General features: G+C 35.3%; 1 protein-coding gene across 1 annotated transcript in view; it reads left to right on the top strand.

Annotated features, from left to right (window-relative positions):
- Asxl2 (ASXL transcriptional regulator 2) overlaps positions 1–21,405 on the top strand; it is a 141,024-nt gene that overhangs the window by 72,039 nt on the left and 47,580 nt on the right. Inside the window, exons 4-5 of the mRNA XM_026392396.2 lie at positions 2,174–2,282; positions 7,462–7,612. Of these exons, the coding sequence (XP_026248181.2) occupies positions 2,174–2,282; positions 7,462–7,612 (260 nt within the window). The remainder of the gene's footprint in view (positions 1–2,173; positions 2,283–7,461; positions 7,613–21,405) is intronic.

Here is a 21,405-nt window from a genome sequence, read left to right as displayed (position 1 = left end):
GGGGCTGGGGATGTGGCTCAAGCGGTAGCGTGCCCGTCTAGCATGCACGCGGCCCGGGTTCGATCCTCAGCACCACATACCAACAAAGATGTTGTGTCTGCCGAAAACTAAGAAATAAAATGTTAAAATTCTCTCTCTCTCTCTCTCTCTCTCTCTCTCTCTCTCTCTCTCTCTCTTCTCTCTCTTTCTCTCTCTCTCTCTCTCTCTCCTCACTCTCTCTTAAAAAAAAATTTTTTTTTTAGTTATACATGGACACAATATCTTTGTTTGTTTATTTATGTTTATGTGGAGCTGAGGATCGAACCCACGTCTCACATATCTCACACGTGAGAGGCGAGTGCTCTTCTGGCTGAGCCAAAACCCCAACCCTGGCAACACCGTTTCTGACATGAGTGTACATAATCTTTGTTTATTCCAGTTAGTTTGTCATGTTTCATTGTGTTTAGTTATGGGCTGCTACACCCCCTCATCTCCTTAGCAGTGTTATATAATTTATGATATATATTAGCTTTCCAAAATAAAAAATATATATGTCTGAAATATTTGGCCTAAGTGTTTTGGATCAGGGATTATGGACCTGTATATACATATCAATAGCAGTGATCACAGTGTGATGTGGCAATTTGTTCCCTTGTCTATCTTTCTCATTAGGCTATGAGCTAGAAAACCTTTGCTTTTTGGATCCATCACCTTTATCACCCTACACAGAGTAGGTGCTTAATATTGAAATTGAATCCTCAACAAGTAGGTTATTGAACATTGATTTTATTTGTTTCTTGGTTTTCCTATGTTCCCATTTTTTTCCCAGCCATCTCTTTCCTGTTCTTCTGTTTTCTTGATTCTCACTGAAATCTTGGCTTTACCATTTTGTGTGTGATTTGTCTTTGTTATTGTTTTTTGGAGGTATCAGGGATTGAACTCAGGGGCACTCAGCTACTGAGCCACATCTCCAACCCTATTTTGTATTTTATTTAGAGACAGGGCCTCACTGAGTTGCTAGTTGCCTCCTCATTGATGAGGATGCTTTGAACTTGTGATCCTCCTGCCTCAGCCTCCTGAGCTTCTGGGATTATATTTGTGCAACACTGCATCCATTTATTCCCAGCCCTAATATTCTATACAGTGACATTTTTGCCATTTTTCTTAGGTATATAAACACATTGTTTTTAAGTATAATAGCACTACCTTTAAATACTACAGCCCTTATGCTTACTTTTAACAATTTTTTACTATTTTTGTTTTCTTTTTTAAAACTGTTCTTATTTGAAGCTTTTAACATCATCTAATTTCTTGATTTTTAATTATTTTATTCAGTTTTTTGCTAGTCAATCTGATATTTTATACTATGCTCTTTAATACAAGTGACTCCATGTGGTTTATATTTTAAAATACACCTTGTGTATAATTCTCTTTTCTTTTTCTTAATATTCAAGCAACTAACCAGAAAAAAAAAAATCAACGTTAGGCTTTAGTGGTAAAATGTTAGTGCCATTTTCTTGATGAAAGGACAGTAAAAAGGAAAGACAAACCAATAGTGCCTATCAGAAATTTTTCTTATAGTTTATTTTGTTAGGAATGGAAAAGTAAAGTCTGATTATGATTGGAAAGGAAAATAATATGTTGTTTGAGATGATTATTATGTACCTAAAATTCTAGAAAATGAGAATTAATATATATTTATTCAAGTTGCTTCATGCAAAATAAATCAGAAGCCTATTTGTGTTTAATGATCTTATTATAGGTTTAGATATAATAAATCATGGCAGTGTATTAGCTTCACAGATCAGATTTAATTTGATATAGCAATATGCAAGAGGATAAATATTGTTTATTTGAACCTGTGTGTGTGTTCCCTATTTTTTGTTACACATTTGTAAAGTTTGTGCAAAATAAGACAGAATGTTTACAAAATGTATTTGTGATACTTCTGTATTTTTCTTGACTTAAATGTTAGATAGTGATTGGGATTGAGGAATTATTTTTTTCTTTACATATATGAGAATGATTTTTATATCCATTTTCTTCATGATAGCCTCTTTCTAGATTGATAGGCTGATAAAACATGTTTAAATCAAAGGAGTATTAACCAATTAAAAAATCAAATTGTTGTTACATAGAATATTTTCCAGAGATAGGAAGTCATCACTGTGTTCATCATCTTTTTGTTTTGCAGTGGGACTTCCCCTCTTGCCTGCCTGAATGCAATGCTCCACACAAACTCCCGAGGTGAAGAGGGTATCTTCTATAAAGTTCCAGGTAGAATGGGAGTATATACTTTAAAGGTAAATATTTGTGTTAGGGGCTAATTTTTAATTAAACAGCAAGCAGCAGTATATAAATAATATTTGAGCCGTAGAGACAGAATTCTGTTTTTGAAGAACTTATTTTCAATGGGAGGTAATATTTTCAAACTGTACCAAATATATATAATTGTTGTTGCTGGGGGTTCAATCCAGGGCCTTATTTATGCTAAGTACATACTGTATCAGCCCCCATCCCCAGTACTTATTTATTTATGTATCTATTTATTTTTACTAATCTGTAACTGTCTATAGATAGATCAGACAACTTTATTCTTTATAATTTTCTGGGATGGGGGCAGGTACTGGAGATTGAACTCAGGGACTCTTTACCACTGAGCTACATAGCCCCAGCCCTTTTTATATTTTATTTTGAGACAGGGTCTAAGTTGCTTAGGGCCTAAGTTGTTGTTGCCTCAGCCTCCTGAGTTACAGGGATTACTGTTGTGTGCCCCTGTGCCCAGTAATTCTTCAAAAGAATTTTTTCTTTATTGAAAAGATAATGACTTTTTTTTTTTTAATGGGGTCTGATTACAATTCTCAGGCTAATTTCAAACTCCTCAAGAGATCCTCTCCTACCTCCGCTTCCTGAGGCACTGATGCCCAGCTCCCAGTGATTCTTTAAAAGAACTGTACAACATTTCAGTGATAATTGGGTTTTACCATAGAGCATACTGCATAGATGCTTTACATTACTTTTATTTAACTGTACACTACAATCACACTTATTTCTTTTTTGTAATGGAGAAAACCAAAGTTCTGAAGACTGAATTTTCTTGACGGGTATTAGCCAGTTAATTTCAGAATCAGAATATGAACCCAGAATTGACTTAACTCCCAAACCATGCTCTTTTTACCATAATAAGCTGGCTAATGTCTAATTTCAACAGTGAGAAAAGGAACCTTTACTTACCAATATCCTTCTGCTTACAAATAGGAAAAACACTTCAAATGAGCTTCAATAAGAAGAGAATTTATTAGTTCATGCAACTGAAAATCTAGGGAAGCTCAGGCTGGATCCTGGTGCTTAAATGACATCATCAGGACTTGGTCACGCCACTTCCTTTTGGCTTCGTTTTCAGTCAGATTTTTCACATCATTTATGTCCTCACTCCTAGTCCCTACTCTGCAGTCTCTAATTTTGGAGGGAGAAGAGTCCAGGAACTACAGCCAAAACCTCCCACTTAATTTGAACTTGTCTTAATTAGTTTGGCCTAGCCCATGTGACCATCCCTGAATGGCTTTTACCAAATCCATAGGTTCTTCGTATTGGTTTAATGTGGGGTTGAGATTAAACCTGCAACAGGCAGGTGAATTGAGGAGAAGAATTATTTTCCACAGGAGGTTTACCAGCAGATGAAAAATTAATGGTTGGAAGTCAGTGACTGTGTTTGTATGTGTGGGACTCTGTCCCTCTCTACTTTTTTTGCACTGAACTAAAGTCATCACAAGTACCATGGTTGTATATAGCCCATTATTATTAAAAATATCTAACCTCCCTGTAATACCTTCTTTTTTGTGTACTGCGATTAACTTACTAGTGTTATAGGACTTTATTCACTATATGGAACTTTCTGCTTTTCTTTGATTTCTTAGCTGTTTTAGATCTTCCCTAATTTATTATACTCAGTATATTTCTGTCATCCAGTGTGTGGTGGTTTCTTTCCCCACACACAAAGCAGTTTTCCATCATACACCAACTGGGGTACACCCCCTCATTTCGCTCAGTTCATAAACTGTCAGACTGACCACCCACCTCCCGCCCATTCCTCCAACTTCAAATCCTAGTTATGTGTTCTAAGTTGTGGCCTGTACTTCTGATATAACACTTGTACTTGGGGTTCTTATGAGTCTTTCCTTGGATTCATTTAATTTGCTAAGATGGCATAAGTTTGGAAACATTTTAATTTACCCATTTATTTAAAAAGATAATAAGAAGGATACAGATGAATAGTCAGATGGAAAAGTTGCATAGACTGAGGTGTGGGAGAAGGGACATAGAACTTCCATGAATTCTCCAGAAGTTCATATGAACTTCAGGCCTTTGGGTTTTTATGGAGGTTTATTTCATTGGCCATTGGTAATCATCTCAATCTCCAGCCCTTCTCTCTTCCTGGGAGATTTTGTCTGAAAATTCCAGCTTTCTCATTACATAGTTGGTTGGCTCCCTTGACAGAGACTGTCCGGGGTCCCATCAAGAATTATCTTATGAGGCCAGGCAAGGTGGCTCATGTAATCCCAGTAGCTGAGGAGGCTAAGGCAGGAGGATCATGAGTTCAAAGCCAGCCTCAGCAATTTAGGAAGACCCTTAGCAACTCAGACCTTGTCTCTAAATAAAATACTTTAAAAAGGACTAGGGATGTAGCTCAGTAGTAAAGCACTCTTGTGTTGAACCCCTGGTACCCACAAAACAAAAAAAAAAAACAAAACCCAGAATCATCTCATTAGAACAAAAGATGCTACCATTACCCGGGAGAGTCCAAGAAACTTGGGAGCTGTGTCAGACATTCCTATCACTAAAGAAGTTACAGAAGTCTTACGAGCTCTGTTAGGAACTGGGGTCCAAGACCAAATTTCAGAATAAAAGATTCTTGTACTGCCAGTATTTCTCAGGAAATTGCAAGAGTTTGGGAGCTCTATGTCAGGAACCATGGTCACAGACCAAATAATGTATTTATTTTATCAAAATATGGCTTCTGGTGCTGGGGTTGTAGCTCAGTGGTAGAGCACTCACTTAGCATGTGCGAGGCCCTGGGTTCAATCCTCAGTGGCACATAAAAAATAAATAAAATAAAGGTATTGTGTCCACTACAACTGAAAAATCAATATTCTAAAAAAATGTGGCTTCTATGCTAAAAAAAATGGAAGTTATAAAAAGGTAAACTGTAGTCTTGATCTCTGAAGCTCACATTGTAGTTATTGAAATAAATGTATGTTCAAAAAAAATGTAATGTGCTGTAAAGTATTGTGAAAACTAAGTGAAAAAAATGTTCAAATAAAGAGATCCAGAAAGTTGTTGTTATTAACTTATAAGATTTTAATTGGACTTTGGACAGATAAATAATGGTAGTGAGGGCTTTGTGGACATGAGAATAGCCCAAGCAAAGGTACAGATAAGATTCAGAATGGACTTGAAAGTAGTGAAACTTGGAGTAGTTAGACCATAATCTGTGTATGAGCTTCTGTGGTAAGGAGTCTTCAACATATAGTAAAAATAGGTGGCCTTTGAACCTGACTGAGTAGTTTGGCATATGTGTGTATGTGTGTGTTTGTGTGCTGAGTAGATGGCATAGGTTTTATAGGAGAATGGCTTGATCAAATCTGTGTTTAAGAAGATAATTCAAGTAGGATAGTTTTCAGAGCAAAGCAGGAAAAAAAACTGGTTATAGTTGTCTGGAGAAACTAAGAAAAAAGCTGGTTATAGTTGTCTGGAGAAACTCAGACCCTAAAGAAAGACAATGGTAAAAGAGATGAAAGCAAGGGACATTAGAGAAATAGAATGTTTTGTATTTGGAGTGGGTTAAAGCGGGTGTGTGTGAAAAGATGCTAAGATTTGGGACATGAGCAGTTGATCCCAGAGGGATCACAAGTTTTTTACAAAAAGAAGATAATTATATTTGTATTTCAGATACTTGTTGAACCTTCAGGTCAAGATGTCTGGCTGGCAACTAACTCTATAAAAGCTGTCCTGCATTTTGAAGGAAAGAATAGAAAATTATGGGGTCTGTATTTTAAGAAAGTGTATAACATAAAAGATGGCTTAGAGAGAAATGGCTCAGGGCATAAATTTAAGTGGAAAATAACTGTTTCTTCCTAGATTAGAGTTTATACGGTCTTGGATATAATGTCATGGATGCCAATTATGTCTTAGAGGGGTCATGTCTTGTGTCTGTCAGAATTATTTGATTATAAAACCAAATTATGTGGGAAGATGAAATATTAGTGGGTGAAAATTCGTAGTCTTATACCTTAGAAATAACTTTCAGTAGTTTGTTGATTTATACATATATATATATATTTAGTACATAAATACCTAGTAACTAATATTTATTGAGCTCTTATGTCAGGCACTATTCTAAGCATTTTTATATTTATTAGCTCATTTAATTTCCAAGTGATCTTTTAAGGTAGGTATTTTTATACCTTATAGAGATTAAGTTACAAGAGGTTGAGACTTTGACCAAGGCTTAACAGTTAAGAGAAAATAAAGATAGAATATCTTTGTTTTCCTTGTCCTTGATCTTTTTGTTGTTGTTGTCATTCTAATTAGTTATACATGACATGAATGTACTTTGACACATCGTGCATAAATGGAATATAACTTCTTATTCTTCTGGTTATACATGATGTAGAATCACACCGGTCATGTACTCATGTATGCACATAGGATAATAATGTCCAATTCATTCTACTATCTTTCCTATCCCCATCTTGTCCTTGATCTTATAACCACATTATTCTCTCTCACATACTCAGCTGACACTTATCTTTTCTGATTAGCATTCTCTTTATTAAATGCTGAAACCAAAAAGACTTGATATGATTTTTTCCCTTTATTTATTTATTTTTACGTGGTGCTGAGGACCAAACCCAATGTCTCACAGGTACAAGGCAAGTGCTCTATCGCTGAGCCACAACCCCAGCCCTGATAAAATTATTCTTAAAAATTTTTTTTTTCTGTTTGACCCTTGGCACTTATTAGCCTATATTCAAGAACCAATATGATTAAAGTAATATACTATCTCTTGCTATCCAGAAGCTAATTCTGTAATAGAATTCAGAATACATGGTGGTGAACACAAAAACACACAATTGTACATATATTTAACAAAATAGTTATTAAATAGTTTTTTTTAATTCTGAATATTTTATCATTTACCTGGACTTAGATCTACCTAATTTCTGTCTAAATTTAGCCTGTGTATTGTGCCTGCTCATGACTATTTTGTATAATTTTTATCTTTGGATGTAAATAGAAACATTAACTTATTTGAGCCAAAAAGGGAGATGGCAAGAAATCAGATAACTTTGCTTAATCTGCTGTTTTGTTTTATAATACTAAAAATTAGTGCAACTAAGTTGCAACATTGCATATCAGAAATTTAATGCGTGTTTGTGAAAATGGTAATAATTAATCCTAATTGGATGCCTACATTTTCAGAAAGATGTGCCGGATGGGGTAAAAGAGCTATCAGAAGGTTCAGAAGAAAGCAGTGATGGTCAGTCAGATTCCCAGAGTTCTGAGAACAGCAGCAGCAGCAGTGACGGTGGCAGCAACAAAGAGGGGAAAAAGAGCAGGTGGAAAAGGAAAGGTAAATCTACCTGATCCTTCAATAAAGTATTATATGCTATAGGACAAACATTCTTGTTAGTAATTACTCTTTTCCCACACCCAGTCTCTTGCTCTTTCCTCTAGATCAGTACTCTCCATTAGTTTCCTCCAATGATGGAAATGTTTCTATCTATATTGTCTAGTACAACACAGTGGCCACTTGCCTCATGGACTTGTTATTTCTAGTGTGAGGAATATTTTTAAAAAATACTTTCTTTTGGGGGCCAGGTTTAGGTTCGAAGAAGAACTCAGTGGAGAGCCAGGCACAATGGCACACACCTGTCATCCCAGGGACTTGGGAGGCTGAGGTGGGAAGATAAGAAATTCAAGGCCAACTTCAGCAACTTATTGAGACCCTGTTTTAAAATAAAAAGTGCTGGGGATATAGCTCAGTGGTAAAGTGCCCCTGGGTTAAATCACCAGTACTTAAAACAAAAACAAATAAAAAACTCCCCACCACCATGTATGCATTGGTTTGCCCACTTTCAAGATCTCCCACAAGACTGGTACATTTTTTTACAGATGATAAACCTACGCTGGCACATCATTATCATCCAGACTCCATGGTTTACATTAGAATTCAGTCTTAGTGGTATACATTCTAAGGGGCTTTAGAAAATAATGTATAAAAAGACATGTATTCACCATTAAAGTATATAGAATAGTTTAATTGTCCTAAAAACTCTTCTGTGCTCCATGTCTTCAACCCTCTCTCCCTGATAGCCCCTAATATTCACTACTCTTTCTACCATTTACAAAGTTTTTACCCTTTCTAGAATGTCATATAGTTGAAACATTGTCAGATTGGCTTCTTTGATTTAGTATTATGCATTTTAGATTCCTCCCTGTCTTTTCATAGCTCAATGGTTCATTTCTTTTTAGCATAGTTTATCCCTTTTCCAACTGAACATATCAGGTTGCAGTTACAAATAAAACTATATGCAGTTTTTGTGGGGGTATAAGTTTTCAATTCCTTTGGGTAATTATCAAGGAGTATGATTAATAGATCATATGGTAAAAGTATTGTTTATTTTCATAAACTGCCAAAGTGTCTATCAAAGTGATTGTACCGTTTTGCATTCCCGTCAGCAGTGAATAGAAGTTCCTATTGCTTTTCAGCCTCACCAGCATTTGGTGGTGTCAGTGATCTGGATTTTGGCCATTCTATTAAGTGAATAGTGGTATCTCATGTTTTAATTTGCATTTCTCTAATTACACGTAATGTGGAACATCTTTTGTGTTTTTATTTGCCCTCTGTATATATTCTTTGGTAAGATGTCTATTCAGGTCTTTGACCTATTTTTTATCAGGATTTTTGTTAGTGAACTTGAAGAGTTTTTTTGTTTTTGTTTTTGTTTTTTTTGAGTAGTAGACCCTTTTTTTGTTTGTTTGTTTTATTTTTTGGTTAAGGGATTGAATGCAGAGTTGCTTAACCAGGAGCCACATTCCTAGCCCTTTTTATTTTTTGAGATGAGGTCTCACTAAGTTGTTTGGGGCCTCACTAAGTTGCTGAGGCTGACTTTGAATTTGCGATCCTCCTGCCTCAGACTCATAGGCCACTGGGATTATAGGCATGAGCCACCATACCCAGCAGCAGTCTTTTGCATGTGTTTTCTCCAAAACTGTGTACTTTTTAGTTTCCTGCAATTTGTTTTCATAGAGTATAAGTTTTTCATTTGAATGCAGGCTAGCTTATCCATCCTTTGTTTTATGGATGGTATCTTTGGTCTCGTATTTAAAATTCATCATCATCAAACTTGGGGTCACATAGATTTTTTTTCTATTATCTTTTATAATTTTGAGTTTTGTTTTTAGGTCTGTGATCCATTTTGAGTTAATTTTTGTGAAGAGTGTGAGGTCTGTGTCTTATTCATTTTTTGGTACGTGGATATCCAATTAGAAACTGATATTAATTAATTTATTTATTTATTTATTTATTTATTTATTTATTTATTTTTGGTACTGGGGATTGAACTCAGGGTCACTGAACCACATCCACATCCCCAGCCCTATTTTGTATCTTATTTAGATACAGGGTCTCACTGAGTTGTTTAGTGCCTGGCTTTTGCTGAGGCTGGCTTTTTTTTTTTTTTAATATTTATTTTATAGTTGGACACAATACCTTTATTTCACTCATTTATTTTTTACATGGTGCTGAGGATCGAACCCAGGGAGGGTCCCGTGCGTGCGAGAAGAGCGCTCTACCGCTGAGCCACAACCCCAGCCCTGAGGCTGGCTTTTAAATTCTTAATCCTCCTATTTTAGCCTCCTGAGCCGCTGAGATTAGAGGTGTGCATCATCATGCCCAGCATGATTTTATTTTTTGAACCCAGAGATACTTTACCACTTAGCTACATATCCAGCCCTTTTATTTTTATTTTTTTCTAGACAGGGTCTCACTAAGTTGCTTATGGCTTCCCTAACATGCTTAGGCTGACCTGGAACTTGTGATCCTCCTGCCTTAGTCTCCCAAATTGCTGAGATCACAAGTATGTGCCACCATGGTCAGCTAGAAACTGAATTTTTAATTTAAGATAAAATTAAATAGCTAAATGTTGGATACCATCCATAAAACTATAAGTGTTATCTGGTTTTGCTCTCACGGTGGTTAACCATTCATAGCTTTTTTGTTTTTAAGACTTATAAAACATGCTGTAATCTTCAGTTCTAAACTTTGAGCACCTACTGCTGTAACACTTCGCTCTCTAGTAGGAAAAGAATGCTTTTTATTTTTACCAGCAAACACCAAATTTAGTCTGCTTGTCTTTGCTCTCCTCATGTTGGTGTCTACTTGATAGCTCACCCAGAAAGCTTTCTTGAGGGAATAATGTCTGCTTTGCAGAAGCTTCACTGGAAGAGATATTCCAATTAAGGACACATTTTATTACCTGTTCCTTCCAGTTACTCTGTTAGAGGGTAAATCCTTTTTTTTTTACCCCAATATTTAATTTAGCTGTATATAGCAAGGCAAATTTTAAGTCAACTCTTGAATCATTTACAAAGATACTGATATTCCTGAGTAAAATAGACATTCAAGATTTTCCTTGGCTTGAAGATCCTCTTAGATTTGAGTGATAGGTGAGCCATCTTTGAATCTAGTAGCTAAGATTATATTTCCCGAAATACTAGGCTCATTAATTTGAAGTGCTTTCAGAACTGTTAATGGGCCTATATCTAAGCTAGACTCACTGGCATACGACTGTAATCCCGGTGGCTCAGGAGGCTGAGGTGCTAAGCAACTCAATGAGACCCTGTCTATAAATAAAATACAAAATAGGAATGGGGATATGGCTCAGTAGTTGAGTGCCCCTGAGTTTAATCCCTGGTACCCCCACCCCCTGCCCCCCCCCCAAAAAAAAAGTAATTCTGATAAATTACCATCACTGTTAATGTGTGTGTTTTTCCTGAAGAGAATTAAGATAATTGGTGTCCTCATATGTGCTCTCTGGCTCTGGCTTAGATATTATATGTGCAATGCAGGCAAACTTTGTAATCAAAGTATTTTACTATAAAGACCACAACCATTTGGAGAGCCATCCAGACCTCACTTGTTAAGGACAAATGGAATGAAAGCAAGACAAATTGAGGCCTCTGAGCATAATCCTTGATGTATAATTTTAAGTTATCCCTGCCAGTAGTGAAAGAGGTATGATTTGGGACTTTCTAGTCCTCGTTTTTGGAAGTATAAAGCCCAAACTGTAAAGGGTGTTTTCATTTCATCTCTTCTCCCCAGTTTTAACTTTTTAAGTTTGGAAATTGTAGATCAAAGATTAGGAGCCAACTAAGTCACTGGGCAACGGAAACAGTTACTAAGAATCATATTTTTTGGATGGAATTGGGAATAGGAAAATCGGTATTAAAGGAGGTTTAGTAAACTGTGAACAAAATCATTGTATCTTTAAGAGTTTGAGGTAAATGTATTAAGATACAGAAAGATCTAAGAAATGGAACCCTATTATGGTAAGTATCTTGGTAGGTAGATTTGAGTAGCATAACCTGTGCTCTACACTGCATAATAATAGACTTGAACAACAAGGCAAATATCAAGTTCAAAATTATTTTTGAGCTGTTTTTTATTTATTTCCCCCCTAGAAATCATTGCATTACTATTATTTTTTAAATATTTTTTTTAATAGTAGAGAATAGGACAGACAGCAGAATACATCAGACACGAGAAAGGCAGTATGTCAATCAATGGAAGGGTAACTGATGTGATACAGCAATCTGTATACGGGGTAAAATTGGGAGTTCATAACCCACTTGAATCAAACTGCGAAATATGATGTATTAAGAACTATATAATGTTTTGAACGACCAACAATAAAAAAAAATAAAAATAAAACATCTCATTCAATTCACAGAGAATATTGATCCCCAGAGAGACCAATCCTATAGAGACATAAAGAAAAGGCATATGAGATTCTTAAGACTAGGAAAAGAGACTTGCATCTGTGCTCTGCCAACCTCACAGAGTAAAAGACTAAATTTTTTTTTTAGAGTTAATAGTAAGTATCTGATGCAAGAAGTGAAGATCTCATCAGAAACCAAGAGATGTAAAATTCATAGTAGAGAATCCAGGGTCTACTAAATTTTCCCTAAATATGCTAACAGTTATATCCCATGTCTTTACCAAAAATACCGAAACCAAATGTAGAATCCTGACAATTGATACACGCATAGACACCCATATGTGCACAGCTTTAATGTTTATAGTTCCTGTTATTTTTAAGTATCCTCCAAAAGACTACCTAAACAATTGGTGTGCAAATTAGAATCCTGGGCTATAGTTGAATGTTTTAAGTTACATTTGTTCATAGGTACTGCATCTTAGCAAGGTATCATTTTCCATTACATTATTGTATATGCAAGTATTCCCAGAATGTAACGATAATTTTTTTAGCACAAAATAACTCCTAAATGTTATTAATAGTAAAATATCAAGACAATACAAGAATGAAGGAAATGTGTGTAAATTTAACTTTCCCTTGGGCTAGGGATGTGGCTCACGCGGTAGCGCGCTCGCCTGGCATGTGCGCAGCCTGGGTTCTATCCTCAGCACCACATACAAACAAAAGATGTTGTGTCTGCCGAGAAAGAAAAAAAATTAATAAATATTTAAAAATAAATAAATAAATAATTTTTTTTTTTTTTTTTTTAGTTGTCAGTGTACCTTTATTTATATGTGGTGCTGAGAATTGAACCCAGTGCCTCGTATATGCTAGGGAAGTGCTCTACCACTGAGCTACAACCCCAGCCCTAGTACTCATCATTTATTCTTGGATTACAGTAAGATGTTACATATTTATGAATGTTTTTGTACTCCAGTAAGAAATTAAAGTGACAGACCTTACCATCTGTAGCCAGCAGTGACAGTTGCAGCATGCAGCAAGGCAGTTCTAAATCAGTTGCAGTTATCAACAAAGGGAAAGCAAATTTATTGTGCCTATTCCTTTTTCTTACTTAGGGTTTATTCTTAATCTGACATCACTTTATTTCAAATGCATTGTAAGACAGGAAGAACACTGAGATAGTATCAAAACCCACTTCCTTTTATGTACAAAAATAAAGAGTTCTGACAGCAAAACTGATACTTGTAGTTGAAAATCAATAGAAACTCTCTTGAATAATGTATGCCTTTAAATAAGAACAGAGAATAGAACTTTGAAATTCAGTCCAGTATTAAAACTAACTTAAAGTAGAGAAACTTAAAACGTAGTTGTGACTTTTAGTTTTTAGATAGGAAACAATGTTCAGAGAAGAACTTTATGGAATTTCAAGCCAAGGTAAGGTGGAGTAACTCCAGAGAAATAATTATTAAAATCATCTGTTTTCTTTCTTTTTTATAATTTGTAGTTACATGAAGCTTCTACCTTTTTCTTAGAATGAAATAAAAATACTGCAGTTTGAAGCTACTGCAGGATATTATTTTTATGAAAGAGAAAAGTTTTGTTAGGTTTTGGTCTGCTTTTAAAGTATCTTAAGAAAACAATCAGTTATATGAAATATTCCTTTTCACTATAAGGAATTATTCCATGAGTATGAACTAATGTTAATTTACTATTTACTCAAAACTCCTTTGAATCAGGAATTTTGTATATAGTGTCTGGAGTTACTTAACATACTATAGACTTACATGCCCTCTAACATTTATATATGTGTTAAGTTACTGAATGCGGAAAATGATATTTCCTTTCAGAAGGACAGGACTTTTGGCAAAGTTAATTTAGGTACAAACACCTTTGGGAGATGTTCTCTTCCTTAGTTGTAAGTTGAAGGTTTTAGCTCTGTCTTATATTAAAGATGGCCACACTGGTAGGACTTGGACTGTGAAGGTACCCAGAAGCAAGGAAAGTTGTTCAGGTGTGGCCTTTCCTATTTGGTTAGGGAAATCTTAGAACATAATCAGGAGCCACAATCTGCCCAGTTTGGAGTAGACTACACTTGGGATTTAGTATTAAAACAGGTCTATTACTTCTAGAAATAAAATTCTTCAAAAAAAAAAGAATTAGAATAAAACCTCTTCCTTAGAAGTCATACTGTTTTTTATAGACTGGAACTATAATACTGCTCCAGTATTTCCAATAATTTCCCTAGTACTTCAGAGAGACCCATCAGATGTTGTCAGGAGAAAATAAGCTTTTTAAATTTTTATTTATTTATTTATTTGTTTATTTTGTAGTTGTAGATGGACAGCATGCTTTTATTTTATTTATTTTTATGTGGTGCTGAGGATTGAACCCAGTGCCTCACATATGCAAGGCAAGCGCTCTGCCACTGAACTACAGCCCCAGCACAAAAATAAACTTTTAAGACAGTGATTATTCTAAACCTTTTCATTCAGCTGTATCTCATATTAATAGTCCATATCCTCATGACTTTGTTTGGTGTTACAGTCTGTTGTCTGTGGAAGTAGAAAATTCTGATATTTAAATGTATCAAATTTATACTCAGTGATACATAACTATGAAATTCCTCTGATACAGAGGTTCTAGAATTTGTTTTAAATGTTTTTCTGAAAATAATATTAAGCTTTATAGATTTTATGTGTAGCTATGTTTTACTCAAAAATAGTAATTGTTGATCTTTTGGCCAGAACTTATCTTTTGTTAAGTATATATGTTTAAATCAGAGCCAGCATTTTTTTTTCTGATAAGATTAAAAAAAGAATCTTCGTGAATAAATTTGTTGAGCATTCTACATTGGAGAATAATCAGGTTATAATTTTGAAAAGCATTCTGTAAGCCATTAGTTTTTTTTTTTTTTTAATAGCCATCAAAGTAACAAATTTGTTTAAACTTCTTTCTATACTCATTCTTTCTCCACAGCATGTATAGTTTGCCAGGCACTTGAGAAACATATTTGAATAAGATGTGCACCCTGGGGCTGGGGTTATGGCTCAGTGGTAGAGCGCTCACGTAGCATGTGCAGGGTCCTGGGTTCGATCCTCAGCACCACATAAAAATAAATAAATAAAATAAAGGTTAAAAAAAATAAGATGTGCACCTTTTCTTTAAAGTTCTGTCAGCATATCTAGAGATACAGTGGGAGGAGCAGATAATTAACAGATAGCCTAGTAAGTTATATGCGTGTTTATTTATCGTATTATGTCATCACTGGAAAATGAGTACTAACTTTACCTGGATTACTATTTTTATGAACGTAGAAAGTTCTTAGGTAACGTTGTCATCTTCTCTAGGGAAAACAAGATATATCATGAAAATAAAACCAAAAAGACATGACGGAGGAATGTGTACAGTGTTTCCAGAAGCCATAGGAGGATAAATTTGACTGAGAGAGGGAATTCATGGACAGAAAGAAATTTGCATCAGACTATTAATTTTTAGTTTTAGTCTCATTTATGTTATTGGTATACACAAAGTAATTTCTCAGGGCAATTAAGGTGGATCAGAGAAGAGAAAATGGCAATACTAGTGACACTTCGCAACTTTGTAACTACATAACAAGAGGAATAAGATTGTTTATAGGCTTTTTTCTGTTGGTTGTATCTTATTGTCCGTTAAATATCTTGAGTTCATATAAGAGCTTTTTTTATTTAGTTTTTCTAACCAATAGTGTTTAGGTTTGTTCAATTCCTTGCTTGCTTGCTTACTGCCTGTGTGTTTGCCTGCCTGCCAACTACCTTCCTTCCTTTTTTCCTTCCAGGGGATTTGAACCCAGTAGTGCTTTACCACTGAGCTATATATATATCCCCAGCCCTTTTTACTTTTTGTTTTCAATTTTAAGACAGGGTCTTCCTGAGTTGTCCATACTGATTTTTTTTTTTTTTTCCCCCCTAGTACTGGGGTTTGGACCTAGGGGCACTTAATCAGTGAGCCATATTCCCAGCCCTTTTTTGTATTTTTAGGAACAGGGTCTCCCTGGGTTGCTAAATGCCTTGTTAAGTTGCTGAGGCTGGCTTTGAACTCTAGATCCTTCTGCCTCAGCCTCCCAAGTTGCTGGGATTACAGGCGTGCACCACCATACCTGGCTCCATACTGATCTTGAATTTGTGACCCTCCTGCCCCAGTCTTTCCAGAAGCTGAGATTGAAGGCGTGTGCCACAGTGCATGGCAATTCGATTTATTTATAATCACTGTTTTATAGGTTAAAAGAATTAATTCCCATTCTACTGTTGAAATCATTTGTTGTAGGAAGTATATCCCCTTGGTACGGTATGACATTAATCAGTTTTGTTTGAAGTAAAACTGTTAATTATTAAACTATGAGTGATTACTTTTCTATTAGTGCCACTTGGTAAGAAAAGATTATAAACAGGGCCTTGATATAGTTAAAATGTAGCCTTAAGTTTCAAACAGGATGTTTTTCCTCTGTAAGTTGTGGTCCTAGGGAAATCTTGGTCCCTTTTCTTATAACTATTCTCATGCCTTTCCTATGTACTCCCTATCTCCATCCCTATCTCCTCAGGAAACTCAGGTAACTCTCAAATTGTTCATCACAAAGGACCCTTCAATCCCAGTGGAGCAGTACTTTTATAAAATGATTAAGAATGGCCCCGAGATGTCAGGTTTCTCCGGAAGTATCTAAATGTTTGTTCTCACTTTTGTGATGACCTTGATGCAGACTAGTCAGTAGACCATATTAGTTTAGATTACTTTTTCAACCTTATTTAAAAAAAAAAGCAAGGGGGGCATACCAACTTTTTTTCAGAATTTAAATTTTTTTCTATCTTTTTTAAGCCAGGAGTTGCTATGCTGTCCAGGCTGTTCTTGAACTTGTGGGCTCAAGCCATCCTCATCCTATTCCCCCAGCTTCAGCCTCCTGAGTAACTGGGTCTACAGGTATACTCCACCAGACCTTTCTACTTTTTTTGTGTGTGTACTGGGAATTGAACCCAGGGGTGTTTAGCCACTGAGCCATATTCCCAGCCCTTTTTTAATGTTTTATTTTGAGACAGGGTCTTGTTGAGTTGCTAAGTGCCTTGCTAAGTTGCAGAGGCTGGCTTTGAACTCGTGATCCTCCTGCTTCATCCTCCCAAGTCTCTGGGATTACAGGCGTGTGCCCAGCCCTACTTTTATTTTAAAGGAAGAAAAAGTATAAAATTTTCTTGCCTTCTTTTTGAGTTGAGCACAGAAAATTACCCTTACCACCATGAGTAAGTAATTTTATGATCCTTTACCTACACTGCAGAGACATCATGCCATCTCCCAGCCTCTTCTCATCCTTCATCTGCCCTCTTATCTCTAACCAGTTGCAAAAATCAATGGATTTATTTTTTATTAATAATAAAATAATTATAATGTCTTATTAAACATATAAGACGTGCAAGTATGAAACCAGTAGAAGGAAACATAGGGGAATGACTTAAGGACATGGAATGAGTCAGGATTTTTTGGACAAGACTCCCAAAGCAGAGAAACAAATGGGATTACATCTTTGCCCAGCAAAGATAATAGTCAATAGGTTGAAGAGATAACCTACAGAATAGGAGAAAACATTTGCCAACTGTCCATCTGACAAGGATTAATACCTGGGATATATTGAAAAAAACTTAAACACCTCATCAGCTAAAAACTAAAAATGAGCACTAGGCCTAAATAGACATTTCTTAAGAGAAGACAAACAGCCAATAAGCATATGAAAGAAATGTTCAGCATCATTAATCATTAGGGAAATGTAAATCAAAGCTACATGAGATATCAGTTATTTCTAGTAAGAATGATTACTATCAAAGTCAAAAGATAATGAGAAGATGTGAAGAAAAGGGAACCCTTTGCAAATGGTTGGTGGGAATATAAATTAATACAGCTGTTTTGGAGAAGAGTAGGTTGGTGGGAATGTAAATTAATATAGCTATTATGGAGAAGACATAGGAGAAGTAGGTTCCTCAAAAAAAATTAAAAACAGGTCTGTTGTATGATCCTGCAATTCCATGTTTATTTTGTGTGTGTGTATGTGTGTGTGTGCGTGTGTGTGTGTGTGTGTGTATATGGTACTCCCAAAAAAATACATACAATTTTTATAAATAAATTTAAGCTAAAAATGCAAATACTGTCTTATGTCAAAGTAGATTGATTTTGCCTATTTTAAGATTTTTATTGGGTCATAATATATATTCATTAATGGACATATCATAAGTATACCACTTGTTGGCTGGGATTATAGCTCAGTGGTAGAGCACTTGCCTGGCTTGTGTGAGCACTGTATTTGATCCTTAGCACCACATAAAAATAAATAAATACAAATAAAGGACTAGGGTTGTAGCTCAGAGGAAGAGCGCTTGCCTAGCACATGTGAGGCACTGGGTTCAGTACCACATAAAAATAAATAAATAAACTAAAAATATTTTTTAAAAAAATAAGTATACCACTTGTTAAACTTTTACAAATGGAATAGTACCTTGAACCAGTTCCCAGACCAAGGAGCAAAATAATGCCCCCATTCCCTTATGGTCATATCCATTGCCCCAAATAATAACTTCTTATGTCACAGATGAGTTTTTCTGGAACAGATAGAATTCAGAGACAGTGTTTAAACCTATGTAAATCAAATCATGTTTATATATTTTTTGCTTTTAATATTGTTCATAACATTTACCCATTGTCTTGTGTGTAGCACTATATCAGATTTTAAAATTTGTATAGTATTTTATTGTATAAATATCTACAATTACTCAGATTTATTTACTCATTCCTCCATTAATAAACATTTAGGTTATTTCTTTTTTCTCTCTGTATTAAAATTGTGTGAACATTTAAAAATATGTGTTTATACTCATTTCTGTTGAGTATATACCCCCAAGTGGAATTAAATAGTCTATTGATGGCCAAGCAATTTTCCAAAGCAATGATACCACAGTACATGAAAATTTCAATTATTTCACACAATCACCAATGTTTGATAGTGTCAGTCTTCCTAATTTTAGGCTTCAGTGAGTTGTAATAGTATCTCATGTGACTATAAGTTGGCTTTCTGTGTTGGCTATTGGAATTGGACTCATTTTCATTATTAATCGTTTGTATATCATCTTTTGTGCAATGCCTATTCCAGTTTTGCTGTATTTTTTCTACGGATTATGTTTTTCTTAACTAGTTCTTCATATATTGCCTTGTTGGACATATTTATTGCAAATAACTACTGTGTAAAGAAGTTATTTGCAATAAATAACTTGTCTTTTAACTTTCTTAAAGTTATTTGGTGGGGGACGGGTACCAGGGTACCATTGAACTCAGGGGCAATCAACCACTGAGCCACATCCCCAGCCCTGTTTTGTATTTTATTTAGAAACAGGGTTTCACTGTGTTGCTTAGCACATCTCTGTTGCTTTCCAAGCTGTGGGAGTTACAAGTGTACACCGCTGTGCCCGGCTAAAGTTAGGTTTTGATGGGTATAGTTGCTTTATTTTAATGTACTTCTCAGTTTGTCCTTTTCTTAAGAAAATTGCCTATCATGACAACATGAAGATTATTTCCTGTGTGTGCATATATTCATGTATATGCACACATTTTTATGAAACCTTTTTCTTTTTATCATCTATGTTAGATCTACAATTTCTTTATATTATGTGAGATAAAAATCATTATTTTATTTGTTTCCCCCATACGGATTTCTAACTTTCTCATCACCATTTAAAAAATTTTTTTTTAGTTGTAGATGGACACAATTCCTTTATTTTTAAAATTTATTTTTATGTGGTGCTGAGGATCAAACCCAGTGCCTCCCACGTGCCAGACAAGTGCTGTAACACTGAGCCACACCCCCAGCCCTCATCACCATTTTTAAAAAAAACTATTCTTTCCTTTACTTCATTGCAGTGTCCCTATGTCTCGGGTCAATAGACCATACATTTAGGAGTTGATTTCCAGAATGTTTTTGTCCATGTTTCCTCATGCCCCCTCTCTGATCAAACTGGTAGGATTTTAGTTAGGATTTTATTGGATCTAAAGGCAATTTTGAGTTTGAATGACATGTTTACATTATCAAGCCTTTCAGTCCATGTATGTAGCATATCATATATCACTCCATTTTTTTGTATTTTAATATCCTTCATCAGTGCCATTTATTTTTCTGCATAGAGATCTTAATTTGATATATTGCTTGACATTTTTTATTCAGCGTGGCTTTAAATTTTTTCATTTTATAATTTGTTGCTGATACATAACTTACTTTCATAAGTTATCAGTACTATGAAGGGTCTTGGATTTAAGCCTGTTTTTTTTTTTTTTTTAAATATTTATTTATTTTTTAGTTTTCGGTGGACACAACATTTTTGTTTGTATGTGGTGCTGAGGATCGAACCCGGGCCGCATGCATGCCAGGCGAGCACGCTACCGCTTGAGCCACATCCCCAGCCCTTAAGCCTGTTTTTAAGTTTAGCTAGCTCATAGAGTTCATGAATGTTATTTGTTCATGGATATTGAGAAAAGATACAAGACTTCTAGATCAAAGGAAAAGAAGATTCTTACAGCATAGCAAGCACTATCAGTACCAGCATACATTTTAGGTGTCAGTTTTCCTTTACCCCAGGTCTCACAGGGTTGATAAGATGAAGGTCCATATACATGTTACTCATATGTGGGCTTTACTTCTCAGCTAAGAAACATTGAGCTTGAGGGAATCAAGCAGAAGCAAGTACACTTTGCCTGGGAAGAGACTGTCTCATTAAGATTGTTGTCTGCATCCAGGTACAGTAGCTTATGCTTATAAACCCCAGTGACTTGGGAGGCTGAGCCAGGAAGGCAGAAAGTTCAACGTCAGCCTCAGCAACTTAGTATGACCCTGTCTCAAAATTTAAAAAGTGGTAGGGATGTAGCTCAGTGGTGAAACACCTCTGGGATTGATCCCTAGTAACAAAAAAAAAAAAAGAGAGAGAGAGAGAGATTGTTGACTGCAAACATAAGCCTAGATAAAGACTGTATATGTACTTGCATTCTTGGCATATCTAGCAAGTATATATAACACCACTCAGGGCCCATTATATGTAATAATATTGCTAAATTTTAAAAATCTGATGGTTTATATATATATATTTTTTTTAATTTATTCTTAGGGTTGTATCCTTATACAGACATGTGATTTGTGAATAATGGCAGTTTTCTTTTTCTTCTTTCTTTCCTTGCTTCCCTACCTTCCTGCAATGTTGTAGTAGCTAGGGCGTCTTTAAAGAGTGAAATAGAAATGGAATATCAGTTGTCTTTTTCATTAACTTTTAGATAAAGTTTTTAATATTATGCCATTTTAAGAATGATGTTGATTCTGTCGTGGGTTGTCTGAAGTAATTTCCCTTTTATTGGTAGTTTATGAGGAAATTTTACA

Source organism: Urocitellus parryii, chromosome 12 (assembly GCF_045843805.1).
Source record: "Urocitellus parryii isolate mUroPar1 chromosome 12, mUroPar1.hap1, whole genome shotgun sequence".
Classification (NCBI taxonomy): Eukaryota; Metazoa; Chordata; class Mammalia; order Rodentia; family Sciuridae; genus Urocitellus; species Urocitellus parryii.
This window is presented reverse-complemented; position numbering and strand designations above follow the sequence as displayed.